The following is a 22,635-nucleotide window of genomic DNA, read 5'->3' on the forward strand; positions in this document are numbered from 1 at the left end:
GCATGGCACTCATCCACAAATTCCATCAACAAACACATAGACCTGGACCCAAAATACCGACCACTACTGCGGACAGCTGAAACTGACAACCGGAAGCGGCAGGGACAGGCCACTATAAATGCCGGAGGAAACACCACAGAAGCGCTTCACAGGAGGCTCCCAAGCACTGAGGATGTCACCTAGACAGGGGATGAAACGTTTGCAACAAAAACTTCCAGCTTAGAGAACAGAACCACAGCATTTCTTTTAAGTAACAGAGTTTGGAACCTTGCTGTTGAGTGAATGGGTTTGTGCACTTGTTGAATTTTCAAAGAAAGTGAGGACTGCAGATGCTGGAGATTAAGAATCGAGAATGTAGAGCTGGAAAAGCATAGCTGGTCAGGCAGCATCTGAGGAGCAGGAGAATTGACGTTTCGGGCATAATCCCTTCAGCAGGAAGGGGAATTTTGTTTACTTGAGAAGTTTGTGGTCCAACTACAGCTGAAGGGAACCATCCGAAAGAGAGCGCGAGCGAGAGCGATCAGAATTAACATTTGAGTCGTCCATTCAGAAGTCTGAAACAGTGTGAAGAAGTCATTCTTGAATCTGTTCATACATGTATTCAAACTTGTATATCTTCTGCCTGATGGACGAGGGTGGAAGAGTGTATAAACTGGAATGGGAGAAGTCTTTGATTATATTGGTTGCTTTCCTGAAAGCAGTGCTTCTGAGAAGGGAATAATAGATTACATTGGAGTGAAGAGTGTCAGTCCCAGACCAGAACTGTTGAGGTGTAAACCTGGAAAAGGTTAATTAAGTGAGTGAACTGAAGTTAAAATATATAGTTGCTCCAAGAAGGTGCATCTGCAGTTACAGTCTAAAAGTGAAGTTGCAGGAGATTTAACCATACTGAGTTGTTAGATACAGGGATTCCAATGAAAGTATTATTTGAATGGCGTATTTGAAATCTGCACCAGGAGTGGTGTATTAGTTACTCTATAGAAGTGATATATTTTTTCAATTTATAAAGTAGTATTCTGGGATTAATGGGATTGTATTTTACTGTGTTTAAGACATTTGTATTTGCATTGTAAACAGTGTTTGGATTACTGTATTGGAGCATAATTTGTTTTGTAATAAATGCCTTTTGTTGTTAAAGCAAAATCTGTAGCATGAGAGATCACTTTGTTAAAAGCGAAATAAATAAAATTAAGAAGTATCAATCCAGATCCTGTCTGGCTTCTGACTTGTCCGTTAATAATATCAGCTCGGATAATTAAAAGAACAATACATCAATAAACACTTTAACATAGAGCATGACAATTTCCCTTTGTCTAAACATTAACTCTGAAAGGAAGAATGAGAGTTTAGTATCAAATGAGAAACAAAAAAAAACAAACAATCAGGACTATGCATCTGCTGCAAGAGGAGTTTGTTACAAAGTTGACTTCAAGATCAGACAAGATTCCATTTAATCAGGAATAAAAAGGGACAAGATTTTACCATTGGGTTTGAACATCTCATTCTGGCATTGACTGGATTCTCATTAAAATACATTTTCCACAATACATGTGGGTGAATTTTGTAGTCTTCATAAGCCTTCAAAGGGAGAGGTGATGGCCTAGCTGTATGATGATGAATCCAAAAAGTCAGCTAATGTTCTGCGGACCCGGGTTCCAACCCCACCAGGGCAAATGGTGGAGTTTGAATTCATTAAAATAATGACATCACTGTCGATTGTCAGAAAAAAAAAACATCTGGCTGACTAATAACCTGCAAGAAAAGAAAACTTCCATCTTCAAGTGGTGTAGACAGGCAGGAGGCACAGACACAGCAAGCCAGGCAGCATCAGATGGAGAAGTCGAAGTTTTAGGTGTAACCCTTCTTCCAGACTGGGTGTGGGTGTGGGGGGAGCTGCAGATAAAGGGGGACACATGGAAAAGATAGTGAAGTGGGGAGAGGTGAAGTTAGGTCGAGGGTACGACCTGATTGGTCAATCGGAGTAATGAATCCGGTTGGTGGCTGGGAGCAGTGGTAGGGAGGGGGAGGGGGAGGGAGCTGGGGAATGGAGAGGGAGGTTATTTGAAATTGGAGAACTCAGTGTTGAGTCCTCTGGGCTGCAGGCTGCCCAGGCGGAAGATGAGGTTTTCTTTTGCCAATTTGAGCTGTGGCTTGTTTTGACAATGAAGGCGGCCAAGGATGTTCATGTTGGAAAGGGAGTGGTTGGGGGAATTGAAATGAGCAGTGACTGGGAGGTCCGGTCAGCCCCTGCGAGCCCGGCTGTGATGCTCAGTGAACCATTCCCTAAGTTTCCGTTCGGTCTCTCAGATGTAGAGAAGATCACATCGCAAGGACGTGATGCAGTAAACTCGGTTGGAAGAGAGGCAGGTGTACCTCTGTCTTAGGAAGGACTGTTTGGGGGCCCTGGATAGAGGTAAGGGGGTGGTGTACTGCCAAGTTTTGCACCTTTTCTGGTTGCAGGGAAGGTACCTGGGGGTTCGGGGGACAGTCAATGGGGAGAGTGGCGCAAACCAAGGATCATCGAGGGGAAGCAAGAGGGGGAGATGTTCTTGGTGGTGGGTCTAGTTGGAGTTGGCAGAAGTGTTTGAGGATGTTGTGTTGGATGCAGATACTGGTGGGTGGTAGGTGAGGACAAGGGGACTTTGTCTTTATTGCATTGGGGTGAGATTTAGAGAGGTGGAATAGGGATTGGAGTTGGTGCGGTGGAGGGCTGTCTGGATGATGGAGGGAGGAAAGGCACGTTGTTCAAAATAGGTGGACATCTGGGATGCGCACGAGCGTAATGTCTCCTTGTCCAAGCATATGTGGCTGAGGAATTGGGAGAATGGGATAGAGTTCTTTCAGGATTCTGGGTGGAAAGAGGTGTAGTTCAGGTAGTTATGGGAGTCTGTGGGTTTATAGTAATCGTCCATCTGGGGGACTGTCGCCAGAGATGGAAATGGTGAGGTTAAGAAAGAGGAGGGAGGTGTTGAAGATGCACCGTGAATTTGAGGGCGGGGTGCAAGTTGTGGGCTCCATTCAGACCCAACAGGCTGAATGACTTAATTTCTCCTCCTATGTCTTACGTTCTTAACCCTAATGATCCTGCAAAGTTCTCCTGACTGACATGTAAATGTTGGGGTGGGGGAGGACTAATGCCAAAACTGGCACAGATGTTTCACAGACTAATGAAGCAACAGCCTGATACAGGTCCACTCACAAAATTATACTGTCCAGTATCGCAGACACCACCATCACCATCCCAGGTTAAATCCTATCCAACCAGCGGGGGAGACTCAGGAGAAACAGTGGCACAGTGGTATACACTCAGGAGGGAGTGGCCCTGGGAGTCCTTTGACTCCAGACTCCAAGAAGTCTCACCATTCAGATTAAACATGGGCAAGGAAACCTCCTGCTAATCATCATGCAGTTACCTCCCTCGACTGATGAAACAGCACTCCTCACATGTTGAGCAACACATCGTGGAAACACTGCAGGTGGCTAGGGCACAAAATGTACTCGGCGGGGGGGGGGGGCTCAGCAACACAATTACTGATTGAGGTGGTCAGGTCCTAAAGGACATTGCTGCGAGACTGGGTATGTGGCAGGTGACATGGGAACCAACAAGAGTGAAACACATTCTTGACCTCGTCCTTATTAATCTGCCATCTGGACATTGATGTGTCACTATGGGCTATCTGGAGCTTCAATATTCTATTCCAGTATGTGCCCCACTCAACTGTTACCATCAAGTCAGGAGATCAACTCTGGTTCACTGGAGTGCACGTGGGAGCAGCACTATGCAAATCCAAAAAGGTTGCAACCTGGTGAAGCTACCAAACAAGACTATTTGCATGCCAACAGCTGAAGAAGCAAATGATAGACAGAGCTGAACAATCCCACAAACAATGGATCGGATCGAAGCTCTGCAGTCCTGCCACATCCAGTCATGAATGATGGTGGACAATTGAACAATCCAACGGAAAAGGAGGCTTTGGAAATATTTCTGTCTGCATTAATATAGGAGCCCAACACCTTAGTGCAAAGGGTAGTGCTGAAGCATTCACAACAATCTTCAGCCAGAAGTGAATGGATGGTCCATCTTGGTCTCCTCCAGTAGTCCCGAGCATTACAGTTACCAGTAATTGTCTTCAAACAATTCAATTCACACCACTTGATAACAAGAAATGTTTGTAGTAGAAACTGCAACGGCTATACTCTAACAACATTCCAGCAATAGTACTGAAGACTTGTGCTCCAGAATTTGCCCCATACCCTAGTCAAGGTCTTCCAATACAATACAACACTGGCATTTACCCTGCAATGTGGCAAACTGTCCAGGTGTGCCCTGTTCACAAAAAGTGCCCTGTATACAAATCCAATCTGGCCAAAATACCGCTCCATTAGTCTACTCTCGATCATCAGCAAAGTGATGGAAGATGTCATCAATGTCATCAAGCTAAACCTACTCATTAACAATCTGCTCAGTGCAAGTCAGACGCTAGGAACACTGTGGCAAATAACTCATCTCCTGTCTCCCAAAGCCTGTCCACCATGTACTAGGTACGAGTCAGGAGTGTGATGAAATACTCCCCACTTGCCTGGATGGGTGCAGCACTCCCCACTTGCCTGGATGGGTGCTTGACACCTTCCAGGACAAAGCAACCCACATCATTAGCACCACTTCCACTAGCATAGAACATTCCAGCGCAGCACAGGCCCTTCGGGCCCTCGGATGTTGCGCCAACCTGTGGAACCAATCTAAAGCCCATCTCACCTACATTATTCCATTATCATCCATGTATTTATCCAATGACCATTTAAATGCCTTAAAATTGGCGAGTCCACGATTGTTGCAAGCAGGGCATGCTACGCCCCTACTATGAGTAAAGAATCTACCTCGAACATCTGTTCGATATCTATCACCCCTCAGTTTAAAGCTATATCCCCTTGTGCTAGCCATCACCAGAGGAAAAAGGCTCTCACTGTCCAGCCTGTCTAATCCTTTGATCATCTTGTGTGCCTCTATTAAGTCACCTCTTAACCTTATTCTTTTGAACAAAAACAGCCTCAGGTCCCTCAGCCTTTCCTCATAAGACCTTCCCTGCATATCAGGCAACATTCTGGTCAATCTCCTCTGCACCCTTTCCAAAGCTTCCACATCCTTCCTAAAATGCGGTGACCAGAACTGCACGCGATACTCCAAGTGTGGCCACACCAGAGTTTTGTACAGCTACAGTATGACCTTCTGGCTCCGAAACTCAATCCCTCTCTCAATAAAAGCCGATTCACCATGCACCTTCTTAACAACCTTCTCAACCTGGGTGGCAACTTTCAGGGACCTCTGTATATGGACACAGAGATCTCTCTGCTCATCTACACTACCAAGAATCTTACCACTGACTTGCTGGTGTTGGACTGGGGTGGACTAAAAGTTAAAAATTACGCAACACCAGGTTATAGTCCATCAGGTTTATTTGGAAGCACTAGCTTTCTGAGCACTGCTCTTTCAGGTGATTGTGGAGAATAAGATCACAATCACAGAATTTATAGCAAAAGGAGTCCAGTGTTACGGAGATGTGATACAGAAAGCAGTTTTAGATTAAACCTTTCCTCGTTGAAAATTAGATATGCTAGTTTCTGTTCTTTGATGTGTAACTCCCAGAAATTCTTCTAAATTACATTCTCAAGATAGTTCAGCTTTTCTAACAACAGGTGTGAAGTTTGTGTCCCAATGTTTAATCAGACTGACATTCCCTCTGCATAGTTTTACATGGATGCATGCAGTTTTTGAGAAAAATAGTTTAAGAAGCTGAACTAACTTGAAAATGTAATTTAAAAGAAGTTCTAGGATTTACATATCAAAGAACAGAAACCAGCATATTCAAATTTAAAAGATGAAAGATTTAATCTAAAATTATAATGTATCACTTCTCCATGACACTGGACCCCTTTGGCTATAAATTTTGTGATCATGATCTTATTCTCCACAACCACCTGATGGAGCAGTGCTCCAAAAGCTAGTGCTTCCAAATAAATCTGTTGGTCTATAACCTGGTGTTGATGATTTTTAATAAGAACCTTACCATTAGCCCAGTACTCTGCATTCCTGTTACTCATTCCAAAGTGAATCATCTCACACTTGACCGCATTAAACTCCATTTGCCCCTTCTCAGCCCGGCTCTGCAGCTTATCTGTGTCCCTCTGTAACCTGCAACATCCTTCAGCACTATCCACAACTCCACTGGCCTTAGTGTCATCTGCAAATTTACTAATCCATCCTTCTACATCCTCATCCAGGTCATTTATAAAAATGACAAACAGCAGTGGACTCAAAACAGATCCTTGCAGTACACCACTAGTAACTGAACTCCAGGATGAACATTTCTCATCAACCACCTTGTCTTGTTGGTCATCTTCTCAAAGAACTCGATAAGGTTTGGTACTGGGGAATGAACCAGGCCAGGTGTTATTAGATTTGGAAGTAGGTGATAGTTTTGTGGGTCTACCCATAACACATGAACTGAAGTGGTTCAAGTGGAGCTGGAACAAACAGAGTTTGTTACTCATGCCATGTGCTAGTGAGGCAAGGAATAGGGAGAGAGAGGAGTTGAACACGTGGCTTCAGGGATGGTGCAGGAGGGAGAGTTTCCGATAGCTGGATAATTGGGGCTCATTCTGGGGTAGGTGAGGCCTCTACAAACAGAATGGTCTACACCTGAACCATATCCTGGAGAGGAAATTTGCTAATGCTGTTCAGGAGGGGTTAAACTAATTCAGCAGGGGGATGGGAATCTAAATTGTAGTTCCAGTGTCCAGGAGGTTGAGAGTAGTGAGATCAGAAATAAGGTTGCAAGAGTGCACCAGCAAGCAGGAAGATGGTTTGAAGTGTGTCTACTTCAACGCCAGGAGCATCCAGAATAAGGTGGCTGATCTTGCAGCATGCATTGGTACCTGGGACTTCGATGTTGTGGCCATTTCGGACATATGGTTATTGCAGGGACAGAAATGGTTGCTGCAGCTTCCAGGATTTAGAGGTTTCAATAAGAACAGATAAGATGGTAAAAAAAGGGGAAGGTGTGGCGTTGTTAGTCAAGCACAGTATTATGGTGGCAGACAGGACGTGTCTACTGAGGTAGTATGGGCTGAGGTTAGAAACAGGAAAGGAGAGGTCACCCTGCTGGCAGTTTTCTACAGGCCCCCGAATAGTTCCAGAGATGTAGAGGAAAGGACAGCAAAGGTGATTCTGGATAGGAGCGAGTGCGACAGGGTAGTTGTTATGGGGGACTTCACCTTTCCAAATATTGCCTAGAAATACTATAGTTCGAGTACTTTAAATGGGTCAGTTTTCGTCGAATGTGTGCGCAGGAGGGTTCCCTGACACAGTATGTAGACAGGCCAACAAGGGGGCGAGGCCACATTGGGTTTGGTACTGGGGAATGAACCAGGCCAGGTGTTATTAGATTTGGAAGTAGGTGAGCACTTTGGTGATAGTGACCACAATTCAGTTATGTTTACTTTAGCAATGGAAAGGGATTGGTATATACCGCAGGGCAAGAGTTATAGCTGGGGGAAAGACAATTATGAGGTGATTGGGCAGGATTTAGGATGGGGATGGAATCTGCAGGGGATGGGCACAATTGAAAGTGGAGCTTATTCAAGGAACAACTGCTGTGTATCCTTAGTAAGTATGTACCTGTCAGACAGGGAGGTCAAGTTGGGGGGCCGTGGTTTACTAAGGAAGTTGAATCTCTTATCAAGAGGAAGGAGGTGACTTATGTTAGGATGAGACATGAAGGTTCAGTTAGGGTGCTTCAGAGTTACAAGTTAGCCAGGAAAGACCTAAAGAGAGAACCAAGAAGAGCGAGGAGGGGACATGAAAACTTGTTGGCAGATAAGATCAAGGAAAACCCTAAAAGCTTTATCTCAGTATATCAGGAATAAAAGAATGACTAGAGAAAGATTAGGGCCAATCAAGGACAGTAGTGGGAAGTTATACATGGAGTCCGAGGAGATATGGGAAGCGCTAAGTGAATATTTTCCGTTGGTATTCACACTGACAAAAGACAATGTTGTCAAGGAGAAAACAGAGATACAGGCTACTAGACTAGATGGGATTGAGGTTCACAAAGAGGTGGTGTTAACGACTCTGGAAAGTGTGAAAATAGATAAGTCCCCTGGGCCAGATAGGATTTATCTTGGGATTCTCTGAGAAGCCAAGGAGGAGATTGCAGAGCCTTTGGCTTTGATCTTTATGTCGTCATTGGCTGCAGGAATAGCGCCAGAAGACTGGAGGATAGCAAATGTAGTTCCATTGTTCAAGAGAGTAGAGACTACCCTGGTAATTATTGACCAGTGAGCCTTACTTCTGTTGTGGACAAAGTGTTGGAAAAGGTTTTAAGAGATAGGATTTATAATCATCTCGAAAGGAATTAGTTGATTAGGTCAACATGGTTTTGTGAAGGGTAGGTCGTGCCTCACAAACCTTATTGACTTCTTTGAAAAGGTGACCAACCAGGTGGATGAGGGTAAAGTGGTCCATGTGTTGTATAACGATTTCATTTAGGGGTTTGATAAGGTTACCACAGTAAGCTATTGCACAAAATACAGAGGCATGGGATTGAGGGTGATTTAGTGGTTTGGATCAGAAATTGGCTAGCTGAAAGAAGACAGTGGTGGTTGATGGGAAATGTTCATCCTGGAGCTCAGTTACTGGTGGTGTATCACAAGGATCTGTATTGGGGCCAGTGCTGTTTGTCATTTTTATTCCTTGGATGGTGATGGCTAGCACAAGGGGACATAGCTTTAAATTGTGCGGTAATAGATATAGGACAGATGTCAGAGGTAGCTTCTTTACTCAGTAGTAGGAGCATGGAATGCCCTGCCTGCAACAGTAGTAGACTCTCCAACTTTAAGGGCATTTAATGGCCATTGGATAAACATATGGATGATAATGGAATAGTGTAAGATAGATAGGCTTCAGATTGGTTCCACAGATTGGCGCAACATTGAGGGCCGAAGGGCCTGTACTGCCAGGTAGCGACACCCACATTCCAAGGAAGAATAAAAAAGCTAACTTTGCAGTGCATAGCTATAAAGTGCAAGTTTTCACAATTGTTAATACAAGTCAAATCTTTTACCGAGAAATCATTGCACAAATAACTGTTCTCTCCAATACCAATTAACTCAAACTCAAGTAGAAACTCCCAGGACTTCATACCTGTGTTTTTAATTTGGAAATCTGTCTTCCGCTGCATGGTTGAAGGCAATTCATTGATTCGAAGGGACATTTGCCTCTTGAATGGGGACGTTGTCTGGCTCAGAACTGGGAATCCTCGGAAAGAGCCTTGCCTGGCGAGTTGCTCTACTGGTGCATGTCTTCTTGGAATGGCATGTATGTTGCTACATTCCTTGCTTTCTGTCACTGGGGGCGGGGCAGGTGGTGAAGCTGTTGGAGTTGCAGGTAACGCAACAGACGTGGAGACGACAATAGCTCGCTCTGCTTCACCTGCAAGAACATCAGACACTTCCAACTTTAGTAAAGCCTGCACTTAAAATCACTACCACCCTAAGGCATGTGTCCAAACTCTTGACTTAACAAAAGCACATGTTGAAGCCTGAGGACAATTTGGCCAAAAAATGCATGTTTGTCAATAAAAAGGAGTGTCAGTCTTTGAATAAATACTCTACTAAATAAACCCATTTAACACCTTAACTGTTAATACAATAGTTACTCTGTAAACTCAAACAAGACTTTCTACATCTTATTCCACACCTACTTTAAAGAACAAAATGCACTACTCAGTCCATCAATTCTAAAATAAATGAGTCCACCTTGGCTGAAACCACCATTCATTCCTCGAATTGAAATGAGGCAACATTCGCATTTTAACACATATTATTCTTGAACTATAAATTTAAAAATTTCTTTTTTAAAAAATACTTTCCATTTGTATGTTAAATCAACAAGTTTTCCCCTTGATCTAAGACTCTGCCATCCGACCCATTTCATCCCGTACTAAGATGACCCACATAAATTAACCACTCCATTGTCAAGACAGATAGCTTCAAGTAAATAGGCATAAAGGCATTTACTGGAGTACTCAAATTTCCTGTTTGCTGCTTCAAGTTCCTATCATTACTTCATTATATTATAATCAATACAAAAAGAGGAAGCATGGCTAAGAGAGAACAATTTGATTTCAGAAAAAAATAAGATCAATATGTCAGCTGAATTGTGTTTACAGGAAGAGACAGACACTATCTCTCTTTCATCAACTGTAGGGAGTTCAACCACAGCTATTTCTATCCAGAGGTCACTGCTCCACTCTCCCTCTTTAACCTCTACTTCCATGTAAACAAGGAATACCCTATCAGAAACAATGATGGAAGCAGAGGGTTGATTGTTTCTAAAATGGAACTGCATACGTATATTTTATGTCCGCATCTTTTTAAGCACAGCCAGTATCTAGGAATGAAAGTCACTGCTGCATGAGCCAGTTAGCTTTAATAATACAAAGAAATACTTTGGTTACACTGCGTTCTTCACCACTGCCACACATGGAATACCAACCATGCCTCATTCAAAAAGAGATAGCAGAGAAGACAAGATACTGCACGTAATTTAAAAGGTACACCACAAAGAGAAATGCAGAGATAAGGAAGATGCTTCATGAGTACCATATAAACTACATTCAAGAATAAGATAGGTCGGAAGTAATTTAGTCGTCTTCTTCATTTGTCAATTTCACTTGCAAATTACGTCCATGCAAAAAGTAGGACAGGAAGCTGTAGGACTGAATAAGGATAATTTGCAGCATCACTGGATGGCTTGAGCTGTCCGATCCAGCAGAATTTCTTAATGAAAGAATTTAATTCCTCCTTCACCTTGCAGTGTTGAAAACAAAGTACTACTTAAATCAAAGAAGAACCATGTACTCACATGGATCTTGGATCATGAAGTGTAGGAAAAGCTTGCTTAACTTAGAACCACAGAAGTCCATTCAGTTTTACATGTAGTAAATTAGGAAGTGTGAAACAGTTACAGGAGTGTTATGAGATTTATAAGATTATTATATTTTAGAACGGTCATTAATTTAGGATCAATGAAGATTCAATATGACGTGTTCTGAAGTCTGTCTGACAACAGGCTTGGACAATGAGGCTGTTACCAGATTAACTACTTGCCCTGATTATTTAGCTGAAAAGGTGTAAGGACATTCATACTTGGAGATATGGCAGTAGCATGTGTTCTTAACAGTGATTCAAACTGTAATTCTCCAAAATGCCTGGAAGTTGTTCAGAAAGTTGTGTTTTAAAATGTCAATTTACTTCTATGGTGAAAAAAAAGCATAGTCTCAAGGTAATCAGCATTTCTACCCGGGTAGAAGGCAATTGTGAATCCTGCTGCCATGAAAATAACTTGTAATACATAAAGAGTTTCTAAAAAATCCTGGAACTCTCAGATGTCGGCAGTCATCGAGAATCTGGGGGAGAGTTGGAACTAGAGACCAGAAGTCTCTGTGATTTATCATGGACGAATACAGGTAGGAGCTCACGATCAATTTGAGAAGACCCAACTGATGAGGGTCTGAAACAAGACTGGAAGCATTACCGAGTCAGCACCAGATTCTTACTGTGAAAGTACTGGAGTTAAAATTTGTCAATGAAGGAACAGAAATGAAGTGAACCCTCAGAAGCTAAGGGTTGGATTTCAGAAAAACCAAATAACTACTTACTTGATTCAAGGTTGACACAGTGGTTTAGTGGTTAGCACTGCTGCCTCAGAGTGCTGGAGCTGAGGGTTGAATTCCACCCTTAGGTGACTGTGCAAATTCCACACAGACATTCTCCCTGTGCATGCGTGGGTTTCCTCGCACAGTCCAAAGGTATGCAGGTTGGGTGGATTAGCTACGGGAAATGTAATGTTTACAGGGATATGGTAGGGGGTAGGCCTGGGTCAGATGCTCTTCAGAGGGTCAGTGTGAATTCGATGGCCTGCTCCCACACTAAAGATACTAGGATTTTATGATTCTACCCCTAAAGGTTCTTAAAAGAAGGTGCAGTTTAAAGTATGAATTAGATACAAAAGCAATATTTAGTTAATACTACTTTGGTCTTTTTGTTACAGTAAAGACTTAAAATGTCAGGTTTTATCTTGCATTGTCTTTAGCTTTCAACTGGAATCATCAGCTTCCATCGACGTAGTAATAAATTGGGGGCTCTTGCAGAATGTTGAACTTACAGATCGAGACAAGTACATCGGCCTTGGACAGAGTTTAAAGAAAAAATGATTTCACAATGAAATTTATTCATTTATTCAAAAATAAATAATGGCAATTTCTATTGTTGAGGCATGTCTTCATGTGCCTTACAGCTGTTAAAAGGTTATGTTTAATGTAGTGACAGAGAAGTTGGAAATAGTTTCAAAAGTATTTACTAATCAGTCAGAAATAGTTGAAACATTCACTCAAAACTTGAAGCTGGAGGAAGAAAAAGGTAATTCAGAAAACAGATTGGATTAGTTAGGATTTGGGCATATTGAAGCTTCTTGAACTCGATAAGTGATGATAAACAAAAGGAGATGCGAACATTTGAATCAGAAATCCAAACTGTAATTTTGTGTATTTACAGGAAAGGATAAGGCAGGACCTCCAGCGATGGGGAGACCTACCAATTTCCTGGTTGGGTAGAATAGCACTAATCAAAATGAATGTCCTGCCCCGTCTTCTATATCCTATGAGAATGCTTCCGGTGATGCTGCCGAGGCTGGCTCTACGTAAATTATATGGCTGGCTGGGTTCCTTTATCTGGAATCATAGACGGCCCCTCATTAAGCTGAAGAAGCTACAGCTTCCACAGGCAAGGGGTGGATTGGACTTCCCAGACTTTAGGAAATATCAGTTAAGTTCCCTATTAAGTTACATAGCTGATTGGGTCTTGTCTGATCCACAATCAATCTGGTTGGAAATCGAGGCTTCTCAAGTTAGGAGACCTCTTTCGATTCTTCCAAATTCGAGATTTTATACAGAAGAAGACTACGTTATTAGATAGTTTTTATAAATCCGATAGAGAATGTAGTGTCCTACGACCAGTGGGGGTATCTTCCGTCAGTACTATTTATCATTTACTACATGATGAAGTATCGGGATATATGGATAATCTGCTTAAAACATGGGATCAGGATTTGGGACTAGAAATCTCTACAGAAACATGGAATGATACTTGGGAAAAAGCTAGAAGAATTACTATCTGTAACAGAACCCAGGCTATCCAGCCGAAGATACTTCATAGGGCCCATATAGCACCGGTTCGATTGGCAAAATTTAAGGCAGGAGCATCTCCAATGTGTCCCAAATGTAAAATAGAGGTGGGCACTCTTGTACATTGCCTATGGACCTGTCATAAGATCCGTAGATATTGGACTAAAGTCGCAAGTACCCTGACAGAAATTTTGGAACGGAAATTAAAGTGGACCTTGTATCTCTCCTTTTGGGCTTTTCGAACTTTCCCTCCCTGGACATGTACGGAAAGAGATTATTTTCTATTCTCTCTTTCTGTGCAAGGAAAAATATTTTGGTGAACTGGGTGGCTGAGGGCCCCCCTGGACTTTCAAATTGGCACCGATTAATTATGGAATGTATTCCCCTTGACTTCCTTACAAATATGGTGCACCGAAAGACCGAATTATTTTATAAAATATGGCAGCCCTTCTTGAATTACATAAATACAGATATTTCGGCTATCCTAACAAGGGCTTTTATTTAATTGAGATTACAAACCTGGCTGGTCCGGGGCCCCTTTGGAGAGGAATCCCGCACGAATACGGGTTTTATTACATTTGATGTTAACACATTCCGAGCATGTAAGAGACTTAAATATACACTCTGGTTAGTTGTAAGTTAGATTAGTAGACAGTTGAGTTTTGGGTTTTTCTCGGTATTTTTTCTTTTGTTAAATTTTGGTTATTGTACATTTGATTTAATTGTACATCAATGTTTGTATTTGAGAGTTTTGTTTATTTTTGTAAACTTGTAAAAATGTTAAATTTCTAATAAAAATATCTTTAAAAAAAAAAGAAATCCAAACTGAAGGAAAATAATAAGAATTACTGAGAGCAAGAGAAAATAAAAGCATTGAAAACTGCAAAGACAGACAGAAGCCAGGAAGTACGAACTGGATACAAAAAGCTTCAATTAGAGACTAACAGATAGTCTTATCAAGAGAACAGATTTAAGTCATCATTTGATTTGTAAGAGAATATCCACCTAGTGCCCACATTCAGTGAGGAAAGAGTCAAAATATGTTTTGTCTTATTTGAAAAAAAAAGCCAAACAGTTATGATGCCCAAAAGAAATTTCGACAATTTTGTGTTTTGTAGGAACTCACTGGAGGATTACTCAATCGTTTCGGGGATGCAGCCTGTGGATTATCATATAGTAAAGACTGCAGTGATTAATGTGTCTGAGTTAGTTCCTGAAACTTATTGGCAAAGTTCAGACATCTGAGGAAGAAGTAGAATTTGCTTGAAAGAAAATTTACAAACCCAGAGAAACTGTGAACTTCTTTTAATGCATAAGGTATTAGTTACCACAAATGGGATGGCAGCACAAAAAAAGACAGATAGTCCTCAAGTGTAGCAAAATGTCAGCGTGGGACATAAATGTGATTCAAGAGGATCAGTACGTCCCTAATGCCATTATTCTGGCTGTTAAAACTTGAAAACTAAGGCTGGAGCATTTGTCAGTGTATTTCTCCCAGTGAGTGAATCAAAGAACAAAGGCAGTACTGCACAGGAACAGACCCTCTGGCCCAAGACAGTGTCAGTACCTGATGCTTTTCTCAACTAAAAACTTCTTGCCTCTGTGCTGTCCATATCCCTCTATTCCCTGCCTATCATATTCCTGTCAAGATTCCTCTTAAACACTGCGATTGTATTCACCTCCATCACCTTCGCTGCCAATACATTCCTACACTTACCACCCTCTAAGAAAAAAAACCTGCGCTTCACATCTCCTTTAAACTTATTAAACTTTTACCTTAAACTATGTTCCCTAATCAGCGACATTTCTACCCTATGAAAAAAGACTGCGTCTATCAGTTCTATCCATGCCTCTCAATTTTGTAAACTTTTATCAAATCACCCCTCAACATTCAAGTGAAAACAAACCAAGCTTGTCCATTCTCTTCTCATAACTCCCAAACCATCCTGGTAAACAGCTTCTGTATCCTCTCTAAAGCTTCCACATCTTTCATGTTGTTTAGTGACCAGAACTGTACACAATATTCCAAATGTGAACAAAGTAATATTATTTTAATGAAGTTACAGTGGGAAGGAAATGTCAGGGAACTGTGAAAGAGAAAAAGGTCTAAATATTTTTATCCAGATTCTCACAAATTCTGTTTTCGAACACTGTTCTGCAATTTGTCTCACAACGCTTAAATTAAGTTACATCAATTAAGAATGGTTTGGCTCAAACTGCAGGCTAGTCATGAAGGTTACGTTGCATGGGAACTGGGAGAGCTAGCTAACTGGATTCAAAATTGGCTTGATGGTAGGAAGCAAAGGGTGACAGTTGAAGGTTGCTTCTTGAACTGGAGGCCTATGCTTTTTATATTCAGATATTATTTAAATAACTTCACCCTTGTTGAGACTATTTATAAACACAATTCAATTTGAATTAAGTTGATAGGCTTATTTTTGAATGTGACAGGACAAGTTGAGAAGGCAGTCTAAAAAAAAACACATCGGAAGCTTGGCTTTATAAACAGAGCATAGAGTACAAAAGCAGGAAGCTGGGTCTTATAAATCAATGATTAGTCCCAGAGTATTGTGACCTATTCTGGACAACAAGCTTTCGGAAGGGTGTGGAGGAGATGTATTCAGAAGTACTCGGAATGAAAAGCATGCAGCGAGATTACAGAAGTTGGAATTGGTCTCTTTGCAGTAGAAATAGAGTCATAGAGTTCTACAGCATGGAGACAGGACCTTGGGCCCAAACCGGTTCATACCGACCAAAATGCTCAACAAAGCTAACCCCATTTCCCTGCACTTGTCCCATATACAACCTTTCCTATCCATATATTTGCCCAAATGCCTTTTAAATGTTATTAATATACTCGCCTCAATCACTTCCTCTGGCAGTTCATTCCATGTGCATGCCACCCTCTGTGTAAAAACATTGCCCCTCAGGTTCCCTTTTGTTCTTTCCCCTCTCGTCCTCTATTCCCCAGCCCTGGGAAACAGACTGAGTACATTCACCCAAGCCATGCCACTAATGATCTTATACACCTCCATAAAGGTTCCCCCCCCCCTTCAGTCTCCTATGCTGGAAAGAAAAATGTCCACGCTTGCCCAACCTCTCCCGATAATTTAGACGGTTCAGTCCTGCCAATGTCCGTGTACATTTCCTCTGCACGCTCTCCAGTTTAATAACATCCTTTCTACAACAGGGTGGCCAAAATGGAACACAATACTCCAAGCAAGGCCTCACTAATGTCCTGTATAACTGTCATATAACTTCCCAATTTCTATGCTCCATGCCCTGATTGATGAAGGCCAACCTTTTTCAGTGTCCTATCTACCTGTGATTCCACTTTCAGAGAACTGTAAACCTGAACTCCAAGATGCCCTCTGCTCCATTAAGTGTGTGTGTCGGGTATGAGCAGGTAGGAAAAGACTTAAGTTGAGTTTTGTGAAACAAGAGGTTCAGCTGAGCATATCTCAGATCAGGTAAGAACTTGCAGCTAACAATGGGGTGCTGGAGGCAAGGGTAATGGGTTAACAAGGTGGAAAAGCAGTCATTATGTACAGCCATTTAACAATATACATCTCAACCATCTCCCCTCTCAGTTTTCCATCTGCCTACTCTGCTAGCCTTCGCATACTGAGTTGACTTGTTACAAGGATCTCAACAATGATACTTTCCCAATCATCACTGGAGAAGGCTCCCGAATGAGTAATTCCAGCTGGGGAGTGCACAAGTGTCACTTCTGGGTTGAGGACAGTACTGGATACGATGCACACCACGGGCAAAATGCCTGAATGTCACCCAGTGCAAAAGAAAATGCTCCTTGGCTGGGACAGGAGGTGGCAGCCACCACCCAGGGAATATTACCGCAGATTTACTGGTATCGGAGTACACTTAAGCCGTTCAGCTCCTCAAGCCTACTTTGCCATTCAGTAAGACATGAGTTGATCGGTTTCCAAATTGCCACCTACTTCAGAGAGTCCCTGATCCCTCTTCACAGAATCTATCCACATCTGTCTTCAAAACATTCAAATGTCCCAGCCTTCTAAGGCACACTGTCCCAAAACACACTGCCCTCTGAAGAAAAATCATCTCTTTCTGGAGTACTGCATCCAGCCCAGGTCGTCCTGCAGAGGAAGGACACAGAGGAGCAAGAACAGAATTTACAGTCTTATTCCATTGCGTGGCTCAACCCCATGTCTTTACTTTAAATATTTTCAGATATTGCATCAAATGAACTCAGGCCAATCACTGCAAGGATTGATTTAGAGACCTTAACTCTGAATAAAAATGAAGTACATAAACAAACCAGCTCCTTTACATACAACTGATCTCATAGCATGAAAAGATTCAGTGGTCAGAGGATTGGAAAACCATGTGGGAGTATTCAATATATAATAGATTATAGATCTAAGACCAGAAGTCATAGGAACAGAAGTAGGATATTAGGCCCATTGAGTCTGCTCCACCATTCAATCAGATCATGGCTGATTTGATAATCCTCAACTCCACTTAACGTAGAACAGTCCAGGACAGGAAAGGCCCTTTGGCCCTTGTTGCTGCGCCAACCTGTGAAACTAATCTGAAGCCCATCTAACCCACACTATTCTATTTTTATCTGTATGTTTATCCAATGTCCTAAAACTTGCCGTGTCTACAACTGTTGTAGGCAGTGCATTCCACAATCGTACTACTCTCGGAGTAAAGAAACTACCTGACATCTGTCCTATATTTACCACCCCTCAATTTCAATCTATGTCCCCTCGTGCTAGCCAGCACTATCTGAGGAAAAAGGCTCTCACTGTCCATCTATCTAACCCTCTGATTATCTTATATGTCTCAACTAAATCACTGCTCAACCTTCTCCACTCTAACAAAAACAGCCTCAGGTCTCTCAGCCTCCCATAAGGCCTTCCATTCATACCAGGCAACATCCTAGCAAATCTCCTCTGAACCCTTTCCAATGCTTCCACATCCTTCCTACAATGCAGTGATCAGAACTGTAAGCAATACTTCAAATGCGGCTGCACCAGTTTTTTTTACATCTGCAGCATGACCTCACGGCTCTGAAACTCAATCCCTCTACCAATGAAAGCTAACACACCGTATGCCTTCTTAACAACCCTATCAACCTGGGTGGCAACTTTCAGGGATCTGTATATATGGACACAGAGATCTCTCTGCTCATCTACACTACCAAGAATTTTACCATTAACCCAACTCTATTCCTGTTGCTCCTTTCAAAGTTAATCACCTCACATTTTTCCGCATTGAACTCCAATTGCCACCTCACAGCCCAGCTCTGAAGCTTATCTATGCCCCTCTATAACCCGCAACATTAGATTAGATTACAGTGTGGAAACAGGCCCTTCGGCCCAACAAGTCCACACCGACCCGCCGAAGCGAAACCCACCCATACCCCTACATTTACCCCTTACCTAACACTACAGGCAATTTAGTATGGCCAATTCACCTGACCCTGCACATCTTTGGATGATGGGAGGAAACCGGAGCACCCAGAGGAAACCCACGCAGACATGGGGAGAACGTGCAAACTCCACACAGTCAGTCGCCTGAGGCGGGAATTGAACCCGGGTCTCTGGCGCTGTGAGGCAGCAGTGCTAACCACTGTGCCACCGTGCCGCCCACATCTTTCAGCACTATCCACAACTCCAACTTTCATGTCATCCGCAAATTTACTAATCCATCCTTTTACACCCTCATTCATGTCATTTATAAAAATGACAAACAGCAGTAGCTCCAAAACAGATCCTTGCGGTAAACTATTAGCTACTGAACTCCAGAATGAACATTCCCATCGACCACCACACTCTGTCTTCTTTCGGCTATCCACACTTCATCCCATGCCTCCATATTTTGTGCAATAGCTGGCTGTGGGGAACCTTATAAAACGCCTGACTGAAATCCACATGCACCACATCAACCACTTTACTTTCATCCACATGGCTGGTCACCTTCTCAAAGAACTCAATAAAGTTCTCACAATAAATCTCCCTCTAATCACCTTAAACTTATCCTCCCTCCCGCTCTCAGAAAATATCTCTGACTATTCACTCTATCTCTGCCTCTCATGGTCTTGTACATCTCCATCAAGTCAGCTCTCATCCTTCTTCGCTCCAATGAGAAAAGCCCTAGCTCCCTCAACCTTTTTTTCATAAGACATACCCTCCAGTCCAGGCAGCATTCTGGTAAATCTCCTCTGCACCCTCTCTAATGCTTCCACATCCTTTTCATAATGAAGCGATCAGAACACAATATGTCAAGTGTGGTCTAAGCATGCTTTTATAGAGCTACAGCATAATTTAGTATTTTTTGTAATTTTTATTTATTAATGACTTGGATGAGGGAGTCGAAGGGTGGGTCAGTAAATTTGCAGATGATACGAAGATCGGTGGAGTTGTGGATAGTGAGGAGGGCTGTTGTCGGCTGCAAAGAGACTTAGATATGATGCAGAGCTGGGCTGAGGAGTGTGATCTTCAGTAACCCTCCCAACTTCTGATCTTGTGATGGCGAAAGACATTGATGAAACAGCTGAAGGTGTTTGTGCTAAGGAACTAACCTAAGGATCTCCTGAAGAAATGTCCGGGGACTGAGAAGACTGTCGACCATTGATCTCAAGCATCTTTCTTTGTACTCTGAAAGACCCCAACGAGTCGGGAGGTTACACCTAATTCCCATTCAGCTCAAATATATAGGTTGTCCCGATGACACCCTCAGTCAAATATTGCCTTTATATCGTGGCCATTCACTCTTCCCTGAGCCCCTATGTTCAACTCTTGTTCATATCAATAGGTGACGGTGCATTTCTTCTCACAGAGGATAATAGCTTTAAATTAAGGTTGTGTAGGTATAGGACAGATGTTAGGGGTAGGTTCTTTACTCAGCGAGTCGTGAGTTCATGGAATGCGCTGCCTGTGGGAGTGGTAGAGTCAGAATCATTGGCGACCTTTAAGCGGCAATTGGATAGGTACATGGATGGGTGCTTAAGCTAGGACAAATGTTCGGCACAACATCGTGGGCCGAAGGGCCTGTTCTGTGCTGTATTGTTCTATGTTCTATGTAATCTCACGACTCTTAAATTGAAACTCCCTGCTAATGAAAGCCAACACACCATATGTCTTCCTAACAACCCTGTCAATTTAGGTGGCAACTCTGAGAGATCTATGGACATAATACCCTCTGTTCCTCCACACTGCCAAGAATCCTGCCTTTGCAACCTTCCAAAATGAATCACTTCACACTTTTCCAGGTTGAACTCCATCCGCCACTTACCAGATCAGTTCTGCATCCCATCAATGCCCCGTTGCATCCCATTGTTCTTTCAACAAACACATTGACTTGGATCCCATTTACCACCCCCTGAGAAAAAGAACAGGGAATGACATCATAGGAAATGATGTCACAACAGGAAATGACATCACTGACCCAAGGAAAACCAAACATAAATAGAAAGTGGGCTACGCCACCAGGGTTTCATCTGGAGGTTCACTGAAGATGTTACCTAGTATGACGACAAAATGTCTGAAAACGATCCTTCCAGCTCAGCAAGCAAACCTACATCCAGTCCCGTTGAAACCTACAACAGCCCTCCACAATATCCACAACTCCACCAACCTTCATGTCATTGGCAAACTTACTAAGCCACCTTTCCACTTCCTCATCCAAATCATTGATAAAAATCATGAAGAGCAGAGGTGCCAGAACAGTTCCTGCAGAACACCAGGGGCGGCATGGTGGCACAATGGTTAGCACAGCTGCCTCACAGCGCCAGAGACCCGGGTTCAATTCCCATCTCAGGTGTGGAGTTTGCACATTCTCCCAGTGTCTGCGTGGGTTTCCTGCAGGTGCTCCGGTTTCCTCCCACAATCCAAAGATGTGCAGGTTAGGTGAATTGGCCATGCTAAATTGCCCATTGTGTTAGGGGCAGGGGTAAATGTAGAGGAACGGGTCTGGGTGGGTTGCTCTTCGGCGGGTCGGTGTGGACTCATTGGGCCGAAGGGCCTGTTTCCACACTGTAAGTAATCTAATCTAATCTAACCTAACCTAACCAGTGGTCACCGAGCTCCAGGCTGAATACTTTCCATCTACCACCCTCCGTCTTCTATGGGCCAGCCAAATCTGAATCCAGACAGCCAAATTTCCCTGTATCCCATGCCTCTTTACTTTCTGAAAGAACCTACTATGGGAAACTTATCAAACGCCATGATAAAATCCATGTCAATCACATCCACTGCTCTACCTTCATCAATGCGTTTTGTCACATTGTCAAATAATTCAAAAAGGCCTGTGAGGCATGACCTGCCCCTCACAAAGCCATGCTGACTATCTCTCAAATTATGGCTTTTCAAATAATCATAAATCCTGTCTCTCAGAATTCTCTCCAATAGTTTGCCCACGACTGACGTAAGACTCACTGGTCTGTAATTCAGAGTAATCCCTATTCCCTTTCTTGAACAAGGGAATAACATTTGCCATCCTCCAATCATCTGGTACTACTCTAGTGGACAGTGAAAAAGCAAAGATCATCGCCAAAGGTGCGCAATGTTCCCATAATAACCTTGGGTATATCCTGTCTGACCTAGGGGACTTATCTATGTTCAAGTTTTTCAAACTTTCAGCACATTATCCTGAACATCAACCAGTTTGAACAGATCAGCCTGTTTCATGCTGTCCTCACAAACAACAAGTTCCCTCTCACGAGTTATTCACTAGTGAGAGGGATTCTGGATTAGTGGTGCTCGAAGAGCACAGCATCTGAGGAGCAGTAAAATCGATGTTTCAGGCAAAAGCCCTTCATCAGGAAGGGCTCAATTAAACACTTACATCTCCATGACTATAGTAAAGGTCAGGGAGTTGTGATCACTCTCACCGAAATGCCCTCCCACTAAGAGATCTGATACCTGGCATTTTGCGTTGCCAAGCATCAAATCCAGTATGGCCTTCCTTCTAGTTGGGCTATCTACATATTGAGTCAGGAATCCTTCCTCAAAAAGCTAACAAAGTCTACTCCATCCACACTATTTGCGCTAAGGAGGTTCCAATCAATATTAGGGAAATTGAAGTCACCCATGATAACAACCCTGTTAATTCAGCACATTTTCAAAATCTGCCTCTCAATCTGCTCCTCTGTTGCTATGGGGGGGGTCTATAGAAAACTTCCAATAAAATGACTGCTCCTTTCCTGTTTCTAACTTCCACCCATAATGTCTCAGTAGGCAAACCTTCCTCAATAACTTCCCTTTCTGCAGCTGTTACACTACCTCTGATTAGCAATGCCACTCCCCCACCTCTTTTACCTTCCTCCCTATTCCTTTTGAAACATCTAAACCCCAGCAACCAACAATCATTCCTGCCCCTGTGATAGCCAAGTTTTGGTAATGGCCAC

At 42.7% G+C, this 22,635-nt stretch overlaps 1 protein-coding gene across 6 annotated transcripts in view; it reads right to left on the reverse strand.

The window, feature by feature from the left end:
- The window catches only part of numb (NUMB endocytic adaptor protein), a 167,286-nt gene that overhangs the window by 6,538 nt on the left and 138,113 nt on the right, over window positions 1–22,635 (reverse strand). For all 6 annotated transcript variants that reach the window (XM_043698378.1, XM_043698381.1, XM_043698377.1 and 3 more), the window contains one exon: window positions 9,200–9,487. In XM_043698378.1, coding sequence (XP_043554313.1) covers window positions 9,200–9,487 — 288 coding nt within the window. The remainder of the gene's footprint in view (window positions 1–9,199; window positions 9,488–22,635) is intronic.

This window comes from Chiloscyllium plagiosum, chromosome 10, assembly GCF_004010195.1.
Source record: "Chiloscyllium plagiosum isolate BGI_BamShark_2017 chromosome 10, ASM401019v2, whole genome shotgun sequence".
NCBI classification, from domain to species: Eukaryota; Metazoa; Chordata; class Chondrichthyes; order Orectolobiformes; family Hemiscylliidae; genus Chiloscyllium; species Chiloscyllium plagiosum.